Genomic DNA, 16,919 nt, shown 5'->3' with positions numbered 1-16,919 from the left:
CCATCCTCAAACGACAGTCCTAAAGATGAATACTGTTAAGAAAATAAATACGCTGAATTTTACAACCTGGTTGCCCTTCAATTAGTAACGACAATCACACAAAAGTTTGTTTCACATGTGTAAACAAAACCTTCACCCATCTCACACACAGCACTCAACAAATAACACATATGTGAAACGAGTATTAGTCTATATTGCCAGATTAAATTTTCTTCCAGAAATATTTTAATAAAAATTGGCCATTTCCAAGTAACACCCACTGCATGCCCATCAATAAAAGAGAACCATAACAAAATAGAAAATTTACCATATGGCTATGATTTTAAGAAAAAAAAATGTGGACACGAGCACATGAGCAAAGTCCAATATTAAAGTAACATTCCTTCTTACGGGCTATGATTAGGAATCTGATTAGATACCAGAATAAAAATACAAATGCTGAACTATTTAGGTCAAAGAACCTGTATAGAAGCATCTGTCTTCAAAGGCATTCCAGTTTGAGACTCAATTTTAGAATAAGGCATAACAAATATGTTAACAAAAGACATACACAAAGTGATGAAAGAGGGATTCTATAATTCCCCACATACTCTGAACCTAATAAAACAAATCTAGATTTTCTTTTAAACAATTGCCAAGACTGAAATCAAAGATAAATAGAAGGCACAACAGTTTTGCTCTGGTTGTTATCTGGGTTTTGGGAATTTTTTTGCTTTTTGTTTTTTTACAAATACAAATTAAACATGAAAAAACTACTTCAAAAAAACTAACAGTTCAAGAAAAGCCTATCAGTTCCATTCTAGACATTTAAAACCTATTACAATTTAAATTTCAATGGTAAAAACAATAGGTTTTAGAATTGTTTTGTGATCCTTTATCAAAAAAAAATTCTATTCCTTTTATTCAGTTTTTAAACATACCAGTGAGAATCAAAATTGTCAAATTTTCCAATGGCAATTTCTCCACACCAGAAGGTAGTCATGACTCTCAAAGAAGAAACAATTTGGGTTTTTCCTGCCTTCAAAATATTATCAAATCCTGTATTTCTTACAGGCTTTTCAAACACGTAGAAAATAAGAAATATTCCAATGAATGAAACATACCAAATGTCAGTAATATGCAAGACATTCCTTTGGGGAAATGGCTGTAAAAAAAAAAAAATCCAGTCTGTATATGCAAAGTAAGCAAGGAAATTCAGTCTTTTTTTTTCTTCTTTAAAAGTCCGTTATTCCTAAAATATCATTCCACAAAACTGGAAGTGAAAGACTAAAGGTCAGGAAAGGGAAGAGAGGGAGAGGGAGCACACACCATTAACACACAAAAAAAGTAAAATTATACAAACTTAAGCAGTTTATAACAGACTGGGGTCATACTCCAAGATACCAAAGTCTGGTCGAAGAAATTCACCATTCTGTTGGAGCTAGGGTTTGTATGGCTTCGTGAAGATCCATGAAGATTCACTGCCGTGGCGCAAGCCCCCTTCCCACTCCAAATCCTGGTTTCTGCACCATGCCTCCACGGGGAGGGCCTCTCATTCCACCACCCAGCCCACCTCGAGGGCCTCCAGGTCCCCGAAGGCGATTATCTCGTCGGTCGCCTTCCCTGGCAGCTCGAGTCTTCTTCTCTTCAACATTCAGACGGACCTCACCTCTGAACATGATGGGCTGTAAGAATCAAGGTGACCAGACTTAGAGTACTGATGAGCTGGCTATCACTGTCAAAGATAAAGAAAGCTAAAATAACGAACCAGCAGAGGTGGGGCACGGTGACTCACGCCTGCAATCCCAGCACTTTGGGAGGCCAAGGCGGGTGGATCACGAGATCAGGAGTTCAAGAACAGCCTGACCAACATGGTGAAACCCCATCTCTACCAAAAAAATACAAAAATTAGCCAGGCATGGTGGCACATGCCTGTAGTCCCAGCTATTCAAGGAGGCTGAGGCAGGAGAATTGCTTGAACCCGGAAGGCGGAGGTTGCAGTGAGCCAAGATCGCACCATTGTACTCCAGTATGGGAAAAAGAGTGAGATTCCGACTCAGAAAAAAAAAAAAAAAGAACCAGCAGATTACAAATCAGCTAAGTTCTCACAGTTCAGATTTTTGTTTGTTTTTTTAATGAGACGAGTTTCACTCATCACCCAAACTGGAGTGCAATGGCACCATCTTGGCTCACCACAACTTCTGCCTCCCGGGTTCAAGCGATTTTCCCTGCCCCAGCCTCCAGGGTAGCGGGAATAGAGGCGCCCGCCACCACGCCCAGCTAATTTTTGTATTTTTAGTAGAGACAGGGCTTTGCCATGTTGGCTAGGCTGTTCTCAAACTCCTGACCTCAGGTGATCCACCCACCTCGGCCTCCCAAAGTGCTGGGATTACAACAGTTCAGTTTTTGTTTAACTCAGAACATACAATTTTCCACTAACAAATACTTGGAAAGGTGATTAGGTAGGCAGGCCAGTTTTAAAAAGCCATTTTAAATAGCATAGCAGCACCAGTTAACTCTCATCGTACTTATTTTCTCATAGAATTATGTAAATTGAATAAAGAATTGCCACCTTCTTGCCGGGGGCAGTGGCTCACGCCTGTAATCCCAGCACTTTGGGAAGCCGATGAGGGTGGATCAGGAGGTCATGAGTTCAAGACCAGCCTGGCCAAGATGGTAAAACCCCATCTCTAATAAAACTACAAATATTAGCTGGGCGCGGTAGCAGGCGCCTGTAATCCCAGCTACTTGGGAGGCTGAGGCAGGAGAATCACTTGAACCCAGGTGGCGGAAGTTGCGGTGAGCCAAGATCGTGCCACTGCACTCTAGCCTGGGCGACAGAGTGAGACACCGTCCCAATAAAAAAAAAAAAAAAGAACTGCCACCTTCTCCATAGATTTGGAGGCTTAGAATAAAACCTCATCATCACCAGTGTGAAAAGATGGTACTGTACTTATTTATGCAAAGTACATATACAGTTAAAATAAAAACTTCATTAATTTGACATAAATTTTAATTTGCTCTTTAACACCTCCTGAGAATTTTGGGCAGTCTTGGCCTTCGTTTCCTCCTAACAGAGCCAAAGTAGTTAATGGGCTACAAAACATTTCAATATATTCAATTTATGCTCTTCACCAGCAATATAATTTACTAATTTCTTAAAACGAGTATCTAAAAGTACTTACTATGTGTCACAGAAGTCTTCTATTCAAATTTATTTATTTATTTATTTATTTATTTTGAGATGGAGTCTCGCTCTGTTGCCCAGGCTGGAGCACAGTGGCGCAATCTCAGCTCACTGCAAGTTCCGCCTCCCGGGTTCACGTCATTCTCCTACCTCAGTCTCCTGAGTAGCTGGGACTACAGGCGTCCGCCACCACACCCGGCTAATTTTTTTGTATTTTTAGTAGAGATGGGTTTTCACCGTGTTAGCCAGGATGGTCTCGATCTCCTGACCTCGTGATCTGCCCACCTCGGCCTCCCCAAGTGCTGGGATTACAGGCATGAGCCACCGCGCCCGGGTCTATTCAAATTTATTAGCTCACTTAACAACAACCCTCTGATGGTAGATACCTACTTTAAGGACTAGCAAACTAAGGGCTGGGGAGGTTAAGTAACTTGTTCCATGGGTCACAACACGAATGAGTGACAAAAGGAGAATATAAACCAAGGCCTCCAGACTAGGAAAAATAAGCTTGGAACCAGTAGGCTACACTACAGTATGTCATACACCAGGGCAATCAGTCTTACATAAGCTATTTCTGCCCACACAAAAAATTAGTGAAGGGAGCGCAGTAGACTTCTATCAATACCATGAAATGAAGGGTGGCCACTAGGCCTAATACATGCTGAATGACGGATTTATCTACAAAGCCTACTGGACATTTCTGGGTTCTTCAGTGGCTTTGGTGAGATAAACCACTGTTCCCTCATTTCTCAGAGTATTTTGCAGATGCCTCACAAAAATAAATGGTCAAATAATTTGAAAGATAATGTATATTTGCATACTCAGGTTGACATAATGTTATGACCACAACATTAAACTATGCAGTATGGCCAGGTGCACTGGCTCGCACCTATAATCCCAGCACTTTGGGAGGCCAAGGTCGGCAGATCACCTGAGGTCAGGAGTTCGAGACCAGCTTGGCCAACGTGGGGAAGCCCTGTGTCTACTAAAAATACAAAAAAATCAGCTGGGCATGGTGGCAGGCGCCTGTAATCCCAGCTACTCAGGAAGTTGAGGTAGGAGAACTGCTTGAACCCGGGATGTGGAGGTTGCAGTGAGGCAAGATCACACCATTGCACACTCCAGCCTGGGTGGCAGAGCAAGACTCTGTCTCAAAAAAAAAAAAAAAAAAAAAAAACTTTGCAGTATGCCCATTAACATTCTGGAGAATATCACTGATCTGCAATATTTCTATTATATGGTTTAAAGTACACATTTTTAATTTATAGGGACAGAAAGCAGATTAGTGGCTGCCAGGGGTTGGGGAGACAGGTACAAGGAATGACTGCTTAGTGAGTAAAGAGCTTATGGCTTTTAGTAAAAAACTTTTGGAATTAAAGGTAATGGTTGCACAATAATGTGTTCTGAATGCAATTAGGCTGTACATTTTTAAATGATTAATTTTGTTATGTAAATTTCACCTCAATAAAAAAGTATAGCTTAGTAAATTAATATTATTTATACCCTTGTTCTTCTCTACTACTACAAAAAGTAGTTTTTGGCTAGGGGAGGGGAAGCTTTCTTTGGGGGTCCCACAGTAAGATTTCCACTCTACAAATTCTTCTATTATTAGAATGTACAGGGTAAGAGTACTGTAAGTAAGGATGGTTCCAAGTAGGTTGACTATATAATATATCTTCCAAATCCAATTTATTAACTTAAAGGAGAGGCTCTTAACAGTTATTCTCTAAAAACAGCAGTATACCAAAACTGCCCTGGGCAAACTGACTCTTATCTTAGTTAATAGTTAAAAGTAGGTTTGTATTTCATCTCCTGTACACCAAAAGCCACCACCAAGGAAAGGTAGTTACGTAAATCTCAGTGCACTGATAACTATTCATTTTCTCATTCTCATAATTCATGTTTTCAAAAACTAAGTTACTTAAACAAGTTTTGTTTTCCTAAACCCCCAGGCAAGTCTTTGAATAATGGTTGAAAATAATGGAATAAATTACCTGAACACGTTGGAATAAACTGCACTTTACATAAAGACCCAGCTGTAAAGATAAATATATTCTAAAGAACCAAAACCCTTTAAAAAAAAAAAAAAAATCAAGACAAAAAGCTGCTTACCCTGTTGCTAAGGACTTTCTGAACAGGCTCAGAATCATCAAACACAACAAAACCAAAATTGGGTAATTTCCCACCACTGTTAATGCGCAACTCCACCACGTTCCCATAACCTGCAAGTGAAACACATTCTCAGATAATTACTTAGACCATTCCCTTTAAACATTACATATACACAGTCCAATACAGTAGCCACTACATGCATGTGACTATTGAGCACTTGAATTATAAATATAGCTAGTCTGAATTGAGATGTGCCTCTCATAAGTGTAAAATTATGGGAGGCACATTTGGATTTCAAAGATTTATTATGAAAGTGTAAAATATCTCTCACAATATTCTTACATGTTGAAATGACAATGCCTTAAGTTAAATGTTATTAAAATTATCCAGTTTCTTTTCATCTTTTTTTTTTTTACCATGACTACTAGAAAATTTATAATCACATATGTGGCTCATTTCCTATTTCTACTGTACAGTGCTAGAGAGACACTAGATGAATTTAGTGTTCAAAACTCAATAACCTACTTTGAAAGAAATCTTTAAGCTCTGATTTGTCCACTTCATGAGGCAGGTTGCCAATGAAGAGTTGGTGACTGTCAGGGTGTCTCACCATTCTTCGGGGTTCAATGTCACCTTGCTCACCAGCCTCACGGACTTAAAAGGAGACAAAAACATCAATGAAAGAGAAAGAAGACATCTTTCAGTGATTGCTCACATTCAGTAGTTTTCCCTCTACACTAAAAACAGGTAATTCCATCAACCCTACAATATTTTTATTTTAAAGTATATAAATATCAACTGCCCTCCCAAAATAAGCTCTCACCTCAAAATCCCCCAAATGAGAAATCGCCCTTCTGAGCTCTTACTTGGTCTGGGTCCCCTTTGGGGAGGAATATTTATTCGTTGTTCTCGCACTCTTTGATCCCTTTGAGGTCTCTGTGGTGGAATCTGAGATTCAGGCTTAGATTCTGGACGGGGCTGAAAATTTTTAAGTTAAATTTTGTGTTAAAACAAAGCAGGCTTATCCTTTTTCTTAATGAAGTTTCTTGGCTAACAAGTTTTAAACTAGAAAATGGACAATTCCCTCACAAGAAAAATCATTAAAAACCATCTTATACGCTTCTCTTCCGTCCTGTCAGTTCTGTTTCTACATTGATTTGGGTTGGTTTTTTTTTTTTTTTTTTTTTTTTGAGCCAGAGTCTCACTGTGTCGCCCATGATGCAGTGCAGTGGCACAATCATGACTCACTGCAGCCTCAACCTCCCGGACTCAAGCAATCCTCCCACCTCAGCTTCCTAAGTAGCTAGGACTACAGATGCATGCCACAAGGCCCAGCTAATTTCTTATTTTTTGTAGAGACAGGGTCTCACTATGTTGCCCAGACTGGTTTCAAACTTCTAGGCTCCAGTGATCAGCTGGCTTCAGCCTCCTAAAGCGCTGGGATTACAGGCATGAGCCACACTGCACCTGACCAGTTTTCACATTCTCTAAACCTCTGTTGAATCAAATTACCAAAATAGAAGTAAATTTGCCTAATGTACAAGTTTTATTAGGACCTTACCTGTGAAGCTGGTACTTTAACAACATGAGGTGGTATCCCAGTAACTGGAACAGCTCCACTGGGTGGAAGATTCTTACTGGTCACAGATGCCCAAGAAAATGTCTAAGGGAGCAATACCAACATTACATAATTATACCATGTATCAAAACAACATAAAAGCTACTAACTCTTGATTTCCTGTACATAACAAATGGTAACACATTCTCAAAGGCAGGATGGAGTTTATACATATATTAAGATTCATCTCTTTCAGCTATTCAAAATTTAGTACTGAAATTCCTTGGGACTGATGATCAAGTACCTAGCAAATCTGAGACGCTTAGGTTCAAGAAACTACTCACTTTTTTTTTTTTTGAGACAGAATCTTGCTCTGTTGCCCAGGCTGGAATGCAGTGGCATATACACAGCTCACTGCAGCCTCCACCTTCTGTGCTCAAGTGATCCTCCCACCTGTTTCCCAAGCAGCTGAAACTACAGGCATGTGCCACCATGTCCAGCTATTTTTTCTTTTTAGTAGAGATGAAGTCTCACTATATTGAACAGGCTGGTCTTGAACTCCTGAACTCAAGCAATCCTCCTGGCCTCAGCCTCCCAAAGTACTGGGATTAAATGCGTAAGCCACAACGACTGGCCCAAGGAAAGCTACTTTCATTCAAATTTGTGAATCAAACAAAATTCCCTCTCCTCCAAAATCAGCTCAGCTCTTCCTACTGTGATTCAATCCAATCCACTGTACAAACATCGACTCAATTACATCAATTGTAGAATCATCATAAACACCTTTCTCACACATTTAAAAATCGCCAGAACCTGTTATTCTACCTAATTATTTCTTTTCCATTTCCACTGCCACAACTCTAATTCAAGCCATCATTCTCTCTCACTAGGGTTACGTAATAACCAACTAAGTGATCAGCTGGTCCAGCCAACCTACTTTTCCACTTGCTTCTTATGGTTTTATTCTTGTGACAAGGTCTTACTCTATTACCCAGGCTGGAATGCAGTGGCATAATCATAGCTCACTGCAGCCTTGACTTCCTAGGCTAAGCGATCCTCCTACCTCAGCCTCCCAAGCAGCTGGGACCACACATAGGCACCACCACGCCCAGCTAATTTTTTCCACTTGCAAGCTAAAGTCATTTCAACATTGCTCTTTCCTACTCACCTATTAGCTGCCAGAGAACAAGAACCCCTATCTGTTTTGCCAATATAATACCTACACTTTGAACAATGCCTAACACACAGCAGGAATTTGAATTGTTGAACAAACAAATGACATAACCCTGAGCCTATAAATACAGCACTAAAAATTATATTCCTTCCCAGAGCACCAAATGCAAAGGTTCCAACGTAGTTCAGTTAACAATCACCCTGATGAGACTCAGGAGGACAAACTGAAAACTTCTGAAATCAGGTATGCCAATTAGAAATGAAGTTTTACTTCAGTAGTTCATTTCTACTTCCACTATAAAGTTATCTTCAATAAAATTTCATAGAAAAAGTATATCCTGCCATGTTATTTTTCTTAAAAAGATGTTTGCACTTGTAGTAACAAGTATGTAATAATTTACAGTGTAAAAGATTAAATATTAAATAGATAAGCAATCACTGATATGGTGCTACAGTGGCACCTAAAATTTCTGGTCTGACAGGCATTCAAGTTACCTAGGGGAAGGGAGTGGTTTCTTTTGATGAAATAAACTAATACACATCTTACCTCTCTCTTATCAAAGGCATGGCTCAATATCTAAGAAATTTCCCTGAAATGAACCACCAATATGAAAATGTATCTACAAGTCAACCAACCAGCAATATAAAAGAACAGAAATTAAAAAAAAAAAAAACTAGAAATAGAATAAAAATGAAGACACGTTTCATACCCTCAAGTCTTCCTGTACTGTCTGACCTATGTCTGCAGGTGATGGAGAAGAACTCTTCTGAGCATCCTCAGGGGCAGTTTCTTCTAATACTGGCTCAGGCTTTTCCTCTTGGATTTCAGATACAGGTTCTTGTTCTGGTTCTGGTTCAGGATCAGGCTCTGGTTCAGCAACAGGCTCCTCTAAATGTTCTTCCATGTCATTACTTTGACAGGAAAATTTGAGAAATATCATTCTGCCACCATTTATTTCGCAAAAAATTCCCTCATCATTTATTAATCAGAAACCAGAACACACAGTTAGCTCCTTCTATCCAAAAAAAAAAAAATCTAAGAATTGTGTATCTGAGTTTTTTAAAAGTAATTTTAAAAATGCCACTCAATAACTTAACTGGAATCCATTTGTTTGGTAAATTCTGATAAGCAAATGAATCAGGACATCAAAATGAACCAAACCACTTTATGGCTGGAATCCCACAACTATTACAATTCATTCAGCATACAACATCAGAAAAACTCTCAAAATAGGCTGGGGGAGGGGGGAAAAGAAAGTTGCCGTTCAATGGGGATAGTGTTTGTAAGGTATATAAAGTTATTTCCAATAAAATTTGTAAAGTGAAAAGTCCTAGAGATCTGTCATACAACCACATCTATACAGTTAACACTACTGTACTTTATACTTAAAAATGGTTAAGATGAAAAAAAGGTTAAGATGGCAAATTTTATGATATGTGGCTTTTAACACAAACACACAAAAACTCTTTCAAGCACATAAGGAATTTGGGGGTGAAAATATATTAGTTATGATTCACAATACAATTCTTAAAATTCCACATAAATCAACCAGGAATGCTGTTAAAACTGCAGAGGGGGCTGGGCACACACCTGTAATCCCAGCACTTTGTGAGGCCAAGGTGGGCAGATCACCTGAGGTTAGGAGTTCCAGACCAGCCTAGCCAATATGATGAAACCCCATCTCTACAAAAACAAAACTTAGCCGGGCATGGTGGCGTGCGCCTGTAGTCCCAGCTACTCAGGAGGCTGAGGCAGGGGGATTGCTTGAACCCAGGAAGCGGAGGTTGCAGTCAGCCAAGATCGCGCCACTGCACTCCAGCCTGGGTAATAGAGCGAGACTCTGTCTCAAAAGAACAAAAACAAAACTGCAGATGTTTTGCCTCCTCAAAGTCTAATTCAGTAGGTGTGCAGTGGGACCATGAATCTTCATTTTCAACCAGCAATCCAAGTAAGTAACCTGATTAGTTCATCACACCTTGAGAAACACTTGAAAACACCCTTCAGGCACTGAGTATTAACATTCAGTGTCACACGGTAACAAGTAAATACGGATTTCTATTGCTATCAAACACATTTCTGTTCCAATCACAAGGGAGAAAAAAACCCAAAGGTATAATGATGCACTTACTAAGGTAATGAAACTCTTTATTGCTACTTAACTCACATATTGATATTTATATCAACTTATGCCCGATCTCTAATAGGTCTCTGTCCACTTCATATTCTCTCAAAGCATTTAATACCTCAATATATTCAACTCTTGATAAACAATATGCAAGTTTTTTCACCAAGAAAAAACTAAACCAAAAAGAAACTGATACTATTTAAACTAAGCAATAGTAGATTGCCTTCATAGTACAATTTACTATTAACAAACAAGTTACATATTTTTGTTTAGTCAAAATTACCAGAAACAAAACCATTCTTCTGAGAAATTATTATTTTGAGGTAATTCTCAGAATATGTAAATGCCCTCCAACAAAGGGAAAGACTAGACAATGCAAGTTCTTATGCAGTCCCGGACATGTGAACAAAATCTTCTTACCTGACAACTGCCTGATCATAGAAAGTTCCAGAATCATCAGGTACCACCTCAGGTGTTTGCTGTCTTTCTTCAGGTTCCTCTACTTCTTCTTCAGACTCTAAGTGAGAAAAAGATATTTAAAGTAATTTGTACTTACTGAATTCACATATACATTCACTTTCGCAATGTTCACAAAACAACAGTGAAGAAAAACATATATAAAGTACGACAACTTGGTAAAATCATGGCATTGACTTTAAGGACAGAACTAAGGCTTTTAATAATAGACTTTTTTGTTTGTTTTTTTGAGACGGAGTCTCGCTCTGTTGCCCAGGCTAGAGAATGCAGTGGTGCGATCTCGGCTCATTGAAAGCCCCGCCTCCCGGGTTCACGCCATTCTCCTGCCTCGGTCTCCCGAATAGCTAGGAATACAGGTGCCTGCCACCACGCCTGGCTAATTTTTTGTATTTTTAGTAGAGATGGGGTTTCACTGTGTTAGCCAGGATGGTCTCAATCTCCTGACCTCGTGATCTGCCCGCCTCGGCCTCCCAAAGTGCTGGGATTACAGGCATGAGCCACCACGCCCGGCTTTAAGGATAGAGTTTAAAGCTACTGTAGTGTCTTGGTTTTTAAGAGCATGGAGCCTAATGCAGGCTCTGTCACCTTAGGCTACGTGACATTAGCCAAATTACATTAGGCAGTTATCTAATGCAGGCTCTACCACTTTACTAGGCAAATGATTGCTTATCTGTAAAACTATATTACAAAATAAATATACTCTCAGCCATATAAACAACACTCAATTCTATTATTCTGGAGAAAATTTTCCATGAGTCTCTGTGCCTACACATCTTCCATGCCTACTCTTTCTTCTAGACTGTCTTTCAAGAACATTTATATAGCAAACAGCTTTGAAAGAGTATCTCCCTCCAGCACAAAGAGTAGGCATGTTTACTGCCAGTTGTAATGGATCTGGGTTCCCTAAACTCAGTGTCCCATGCCTTTAACACAACCCACTGGGGTAGAAGTATCACCTAGCCTTCTTCATGACATCCTGTTGGTAAATGTAGCAAAAATACTACTACCGTTGCTGTGAGTTAGCCTGTCTCCTTCTGACCTAAGAGTCTTATGTCTTCTACTAACATCCATGATACAAGCTAACCTGTTAGCAGCTTCAAGTAGGGTAAAACCTCAGACTCTTCATATACCATGACAATTAGTTATTAATGAAGAACAGAGTGTAATGAAAACAGTAAAGAAACCCATAGTCTCTTAAGGGCAATCTGATGCCATTAAAAAAAAATTTAGACAAGTAATTTAAAGTATTTCACTACTTACCCTCCTGAGGCTCAGTGACAAACCCACCAAAGACCTCATCTTGGTATCTGAAGATATCATTGTGAACATAGAATTTATTTGCAACAGACCCCTGCAACGCCAACAGAAAGTTTTAATTTATTCAACAAACTTTTAGTAAGTCAAATCACTCTACATCATTGGTGATTGGGACAAGTCTGCCTCCATGAGACATCTGGCAATGTCTGGAGACATTTCAGTTTTTGTTGTTGTGGGGTTCTGAGACAGGGTCTTGCTGTCACCCAGGTGGGAATGCAGTGGGCCATCACAGCTCACTGCAGCCTTGACATCCCAGGCTCAAGCAATCCTCCTGCCTCAGCCTCCTAAGTAGCTAGGACTACAGGGGCGCACCACCATGCAAGGCTAATTTCTCTTTTCTCTTTTTTTTTTTTTTTTTGAGTAGAGACGGGATCTTGTTATATTGCCCAGATTGGTCTTAATTCCTGGGCTCAAGTGGTCCTCCTGCCTCAGCATCCCAAAGTTCTGAATTATGGGTATGAGCCAGCACGCCCTGCTGACATTTCAGTATTCGCTACATGGAATGCTAGTGATAACTTAGAAGGTTAGGGATGCTGCTAAATTCCTACAATGCACAGGACAGGCTCCCACAACAAAGAATTAGTTGATCCAAAATGTCAACAGTGCCAAGGCTGAAAATGCCCACTCTACAATAGCTAGTAAAAAGACTACACTCACATATATTTTGTTTGCTCAGAACACTTTACCTCACCACAAGATAAATATCCAAAAACTGACAAAGCTCTAAGTATGTAAGATGCCACAGCCCACACCTCAAATTGTTATAAGGCAATCATATCCCAGATGGGCACAATGGCTCATGCCTGTAATCCCAGCGCTTTGGGAGGCCGAGGCAGGCAGATCACCTAAGGTCAAGAGTTCAAGACCAGCCTGGCCAATATGGTGAAACCCCATCTCTACTAAAAATACAAAAATGAAACAGGCATAATGGCCCACGCCTGTAGTCCCAGCTGCTAGGGAAGCTGAGGCGGGAGGATCGCTTGAACCCGGGAGGTGGAGGGTGCAGTGAGCCCAGACTGCACCTCTACACTCCAGCCTGGGCAACAGAGCGAGACCTTATCTCAAAAAAAAAAAAAAAGGCAATCATATTCCTAACTTTAGCAGATATTTAAAATTCCCCGTCTGTATCCAAAAATATTGATATAAACATTCAAGGGTAGTGTAGCCTGAAAAAGATTGCTCGCACTAGGTGTAAGACATATCTGAGTGCAGATCCAATTATATAATTTCTGAGTTATTCACTTTCTAAGGCTGTTACTCCTCTGTAAAAAGAGAGGTACCAGCTAGGCATAGTGGCTCACTCCTGAAATCTCAACAGTTTGGAGGGCTGAGGTAGGAGAACTGCTTAAGCCCAGGAGTTTGAGACTAGCCTGGGCAACATAGTCAGTTTTTTGTAGAGTGAGTCTCTACAAAAGCAGAAACAAAAATCAGCCAGGAATGGTGGCCTGCACTTGCGGTCCCAGCTACTTGGGAGGCTCAGGTGGGATTATCATTTCAGCCCAGGCAGTCAAGGCTGCAGTAAGTCATGATCCTACCACTGCACTCCAGCCTAGGTAACACAGGGAGACTCTTATCTCAAAGAACAAAAAAGAAAGATACCAAAATATACCTCAATACTCTTTGTATTAAATGAGACAGTTTATATAATAGTGTATTATACTAAGAAGTTAGATACTTCCTTTAAAAGAAAAAAAGTAATTAAACCTATAATTGACAATCATACTCCATGTGATTCTTTGCATATTTAGAAGTCTACCACATCTTTACATTTTAATCTAAGCCTTCCTCTAAAAATTATGACTATAATGGCTTCATGTAATTTTACACAGACAAAAAGTTATCTCATATTCAAAGGTTAAAAGATTTTAGCCATTTTAGATTTGCTATCCTAAAAAGAAAACTTAAGATTAAAACATTAAGATTAATGCTAGAGGAAACAATGATTTAATCAACAAGTTCTTACTGTGCCATTTCTATATGCATGCTTAAGCAGACAGGATTCCTAACCTTGTTCAGTCTAGACCAATCCGGAAGAAAACACAAATGCAATCATTCAACATAAATTTGTCGTCCTTTCGTTAAGTATAACTAAAAAGAACCAGGCCTCCTTGAAGGAACAGCTGATTCAAGAATAGGGACTGGGCCAGGAACAGTGCAAGATGAACCTGGAACATCTTATGCCATAAGTGTTCAAGAAAGATAAAAAGATAGAGAATCTCCCATCCTTTATTTACAAACCAAAAAGAGAAAAAATAAGGCTGGGCATGGTGGCTCACACCTGTTAATCCCAGCACTTTTGGAGGCTGACGCAGGCAGATCACTTGAGGTCAGGAGTTAGAGACCAGCCTGACAAACATGGTGAAACCCCAACACTACTAAAAATACTAAAATCAGCCGTGTGTGGTGGCACACGCCTATAGTCCCAGCTCCTCGGGAGGCTGAGGCAGGAGAATAGCCTGAACCCGGGAGGCAGAGGTTGCAGTGGGCAGAGATGGAGCCATTGCACTCCAACCTGGATGATAGAGCGAGACTCCATCTCAAAAAAAATGAGACATAGAGAAAAGATATTTAACTTTACAGTGGCAAAACCTAACTGTATGAAGTGGAAAATTCATATCACAACTAAATGACATAATGTGCCTCTCTAATGTGAAGCACTGAATGACAGACATAAAGCAACCTACAAAAAGTGTGCTCTTCAAAAATGTCAATGCAATAAAAAAAAAAAAAAAAAAAAAGATTAAGGAACAAATGCAGATTAGAAGAGACTAGAGACATAACTAAATGCAATGTGTAATCATAGATTCCAGGTTAGACAAGGAAAAAAAATTACTGTGGGACATTATTGAGATAATTTCCAAATTTTAAATATGGATTATACATTATATTGAATCAACATTTCCTGAATTTGATAACTGTACTACAGAATGGAAGAGAATTCTTTATTCTTAGGAAATGCCCACTAAAGTATTTTAGAGAAAGAATTATACACAGGTGGGCAAGTGGTGACAGCTGCTCTAGGTAAGGAGTATATAGGAATTATTGTACTATTATTCCAAGTTTTCTGTAAGTCTGAAATTTCAAGTGTTTTTAAAGATATGCACAACCGTTCATTGTTTCTTTTTTCATGTATTGGATCACTACAAAATAATCATTCCTACACATACCTCAGGAGCAAGGACAAACGTTTGCATGAATCTCCTCAAAGCCTGGTTGTTGTTGGAGAGAAGCCCCATCACCTGGACTACCACACCATCATTTAGCGTGGCATGAGCATCAACATGGCGAATCTTGGTGTGGCAGTTGGTGAAGTTTTGTGACATCACTTTCCTGTGGATTTCCTTAAAAAAATAATAATAATAATAAACTGTGAATGCCTTAAAATTTAAATAACCTCCAACTAAAAAAAAACTTCCAACACAACACAGGTAAAGAGAATGTGCATATTTATATTACAGGATATGCAGACTGAATTTTGCTGTTTCTTTGTATACTCTATTCCCAGTGACCACACGAGTTTTTCAAATAACTGTCCTAACACACTTTTCAAAGTTTAGAAAAGATGATCCCCATGCTAAAGCCAATTATCTTCCAACACACAAAAGCTTTAGAATATATCATACAAAATTAACAAATCTGATATCACATAAGTGTTTCAACAAATATATTAATCAAATAGTAATAAAACACATCAACTTCTACTACAAAGTTGAGAAATTTGATCTTTATCAGCAAATCTATTAAGTACGATCCACTTCAATTTTATGAGTTATTTTCTACCTGCTTAACAGCCTAAATAAGGCTTGAAATGCTTACTTTCTGTCCGTAGACTGCATCTGCTGGCTTTCCATTTGAATCCAATCCCCCATGGACATAAGAAGAGTTCTTTCCATAAAATCTGTAAAATGGGAAGATTATTTGTCATCTTCAAGTATCTTAAGTTTATTTTTCACGTCTGATACTGGCAAACTTTTTTTTCTTTGCAATGGGGTCTCATTCTGTTACCCAGGCTGGAGTGCAGTGATGCAATCATAGCTCATTGCAGCTTCGATGTGCCGGGGCTATGATCTTCGATGTGCACATTTTTTTTTTTTTTTTTTTTTTGCTCTTGCTGACCAGGCTGGAGTGCAATGGTGCCTCAGCTTCCCAAAGTAGCTGGAACTACAGTCACATGCCACCATGCCTGGCTGATTATTTTTATTTAAGTAGAGATAAGGTCAACTATGTTGCCCAGGCTGGTCTCAAACTCACGAACTCAAGCAATCCTACCTGCCTTGGCCTCCCAAAGTGCTGGAATTATAGGTGTGAGGCACCGCGCCTGGCCCTGGCAGAAATGTTTTCTTTTTCATCTTTGTATGCAATCATCTATCTCTCTATCCCCTACATGCCACTTGATCAACATTTGCTGAATGGGAATGGATTTGGTTCCAGGTTTCAGTGTAGGATGATACTGTTGGGAAGGATCTTGTAGTTTCATGTCAAGATGGCCACCAATACATAAGTTCCTATTTTCACTCGGGAAGAAAATGTACGGTAGGGCTGGAACAGCTATATTCTCCATAGACTTCAAGTGTCCTTTTATTAACGTATCTGAGAATAAGCGTGAGCAGTTACCCTTAAACACCTAGCTATGCAAGCGGTTTTAGAAGTACTTTTTAACCATTTCTGCTGATGCAATTAAGAATGTCAGTCAGTTCCTCATAGTTTTCACCCATCTATGTCCTCCTTTGATCCATTTTCATTAAAACAATATTCCATCAGGAAAACAACACACCAAAATGCTCTAATCCAGGGATAACCACTATTAAGATTTGACATTTGTCTTCCAGATAAATACCCCTTTTTTTTTTTTTTTTTTTTTAAAGATAGAGTCTCGTGCTGCCACTCAGGCTGGAGTGCCATGGCGTAATCTTAGCTCACTGCGACCTCCGCCTTTTTTTGTATTTTCAGTATAGAGAGGTTATCGCCATATTGGCCAGGCTGGTCTTGA

At 39.4% G+C, this 16,919-nt stretch overlaps 1 protein-coding gene across 7 annotated transcripts in view; it reads right to left on the bottom strand.

Moving 5' to 3' along the window:
- Positions 1–202: 202 nt before the first annotated feature.
- The window catches only part of G3BP1 (G3BP stress granule assembly factor 1), a 34,355-nt gene continuing 17,638 nt past the window's right edge, over positions 203–16,919 (bottom strand). For all 7 annotated transcript variants that reach the window (XM_058440066.1, XM_032158429.2, XM_032158428.2 and 4 more), the window contains exons 3-12: positions 15,746–15,827; positions 15,097–15,270; positions 11,873–11,963; positions 10,556–10,652; positions 8,720–8,921; positions 6,840–6,941; positions 6,145–6,256; positions 5,804–5,932; positions 5,279–5,388; positions 203–1,664 (exon numbers count right to left, since the gene is read on the bottom strand). In XM_058440066.1, coding sequence (XP_058296049.1) covers positions 1,458–1,664; positions 5,279–5,388; positions 5,804–5,932; positions 6,145–6,256; positions 6,840–6,941; positions 8,720–8,921; positions 10,556–10,652; positions 11,873–11,963; positions 15,097–15,270; positions 15,746–15,827 — 1,306 coding nt within the window. In that variant the 3' untranslated portion in view covers positions 203–1,457. The remainder of the gene's footprint in view (positions 1,665–5,278; positions 5,389–5,803; positions 5,933–6,144; positions 6,257–6,839; positions 6,942–8,719; positions 8,922–10,555; positions 10,653–11,872; positions 11,964–15,096; positions 15,271–15,745; positions 15,828–16,919) is intronic.

Source organism: Hylobates moloch, unplaced genomic scaffold, assembly GCF_009828535.3.
Source record: "Hylobates moloch isolate HMO894 unplaced genomic scaffold, HMol_V3 SCAFFOLD_6, whole genome shotgun sequence".
Taxonomy (NCBI): Eukaryota; Metazoa; Chordata; class Mammalia; order Primates; family Hylobatidae; genus Hylobates; species Hylobates moloch.
Note: the sequence above shows the minus strand (reverse complement) of the source record. Positions and strands in the feature narration are given on the sequence as shown.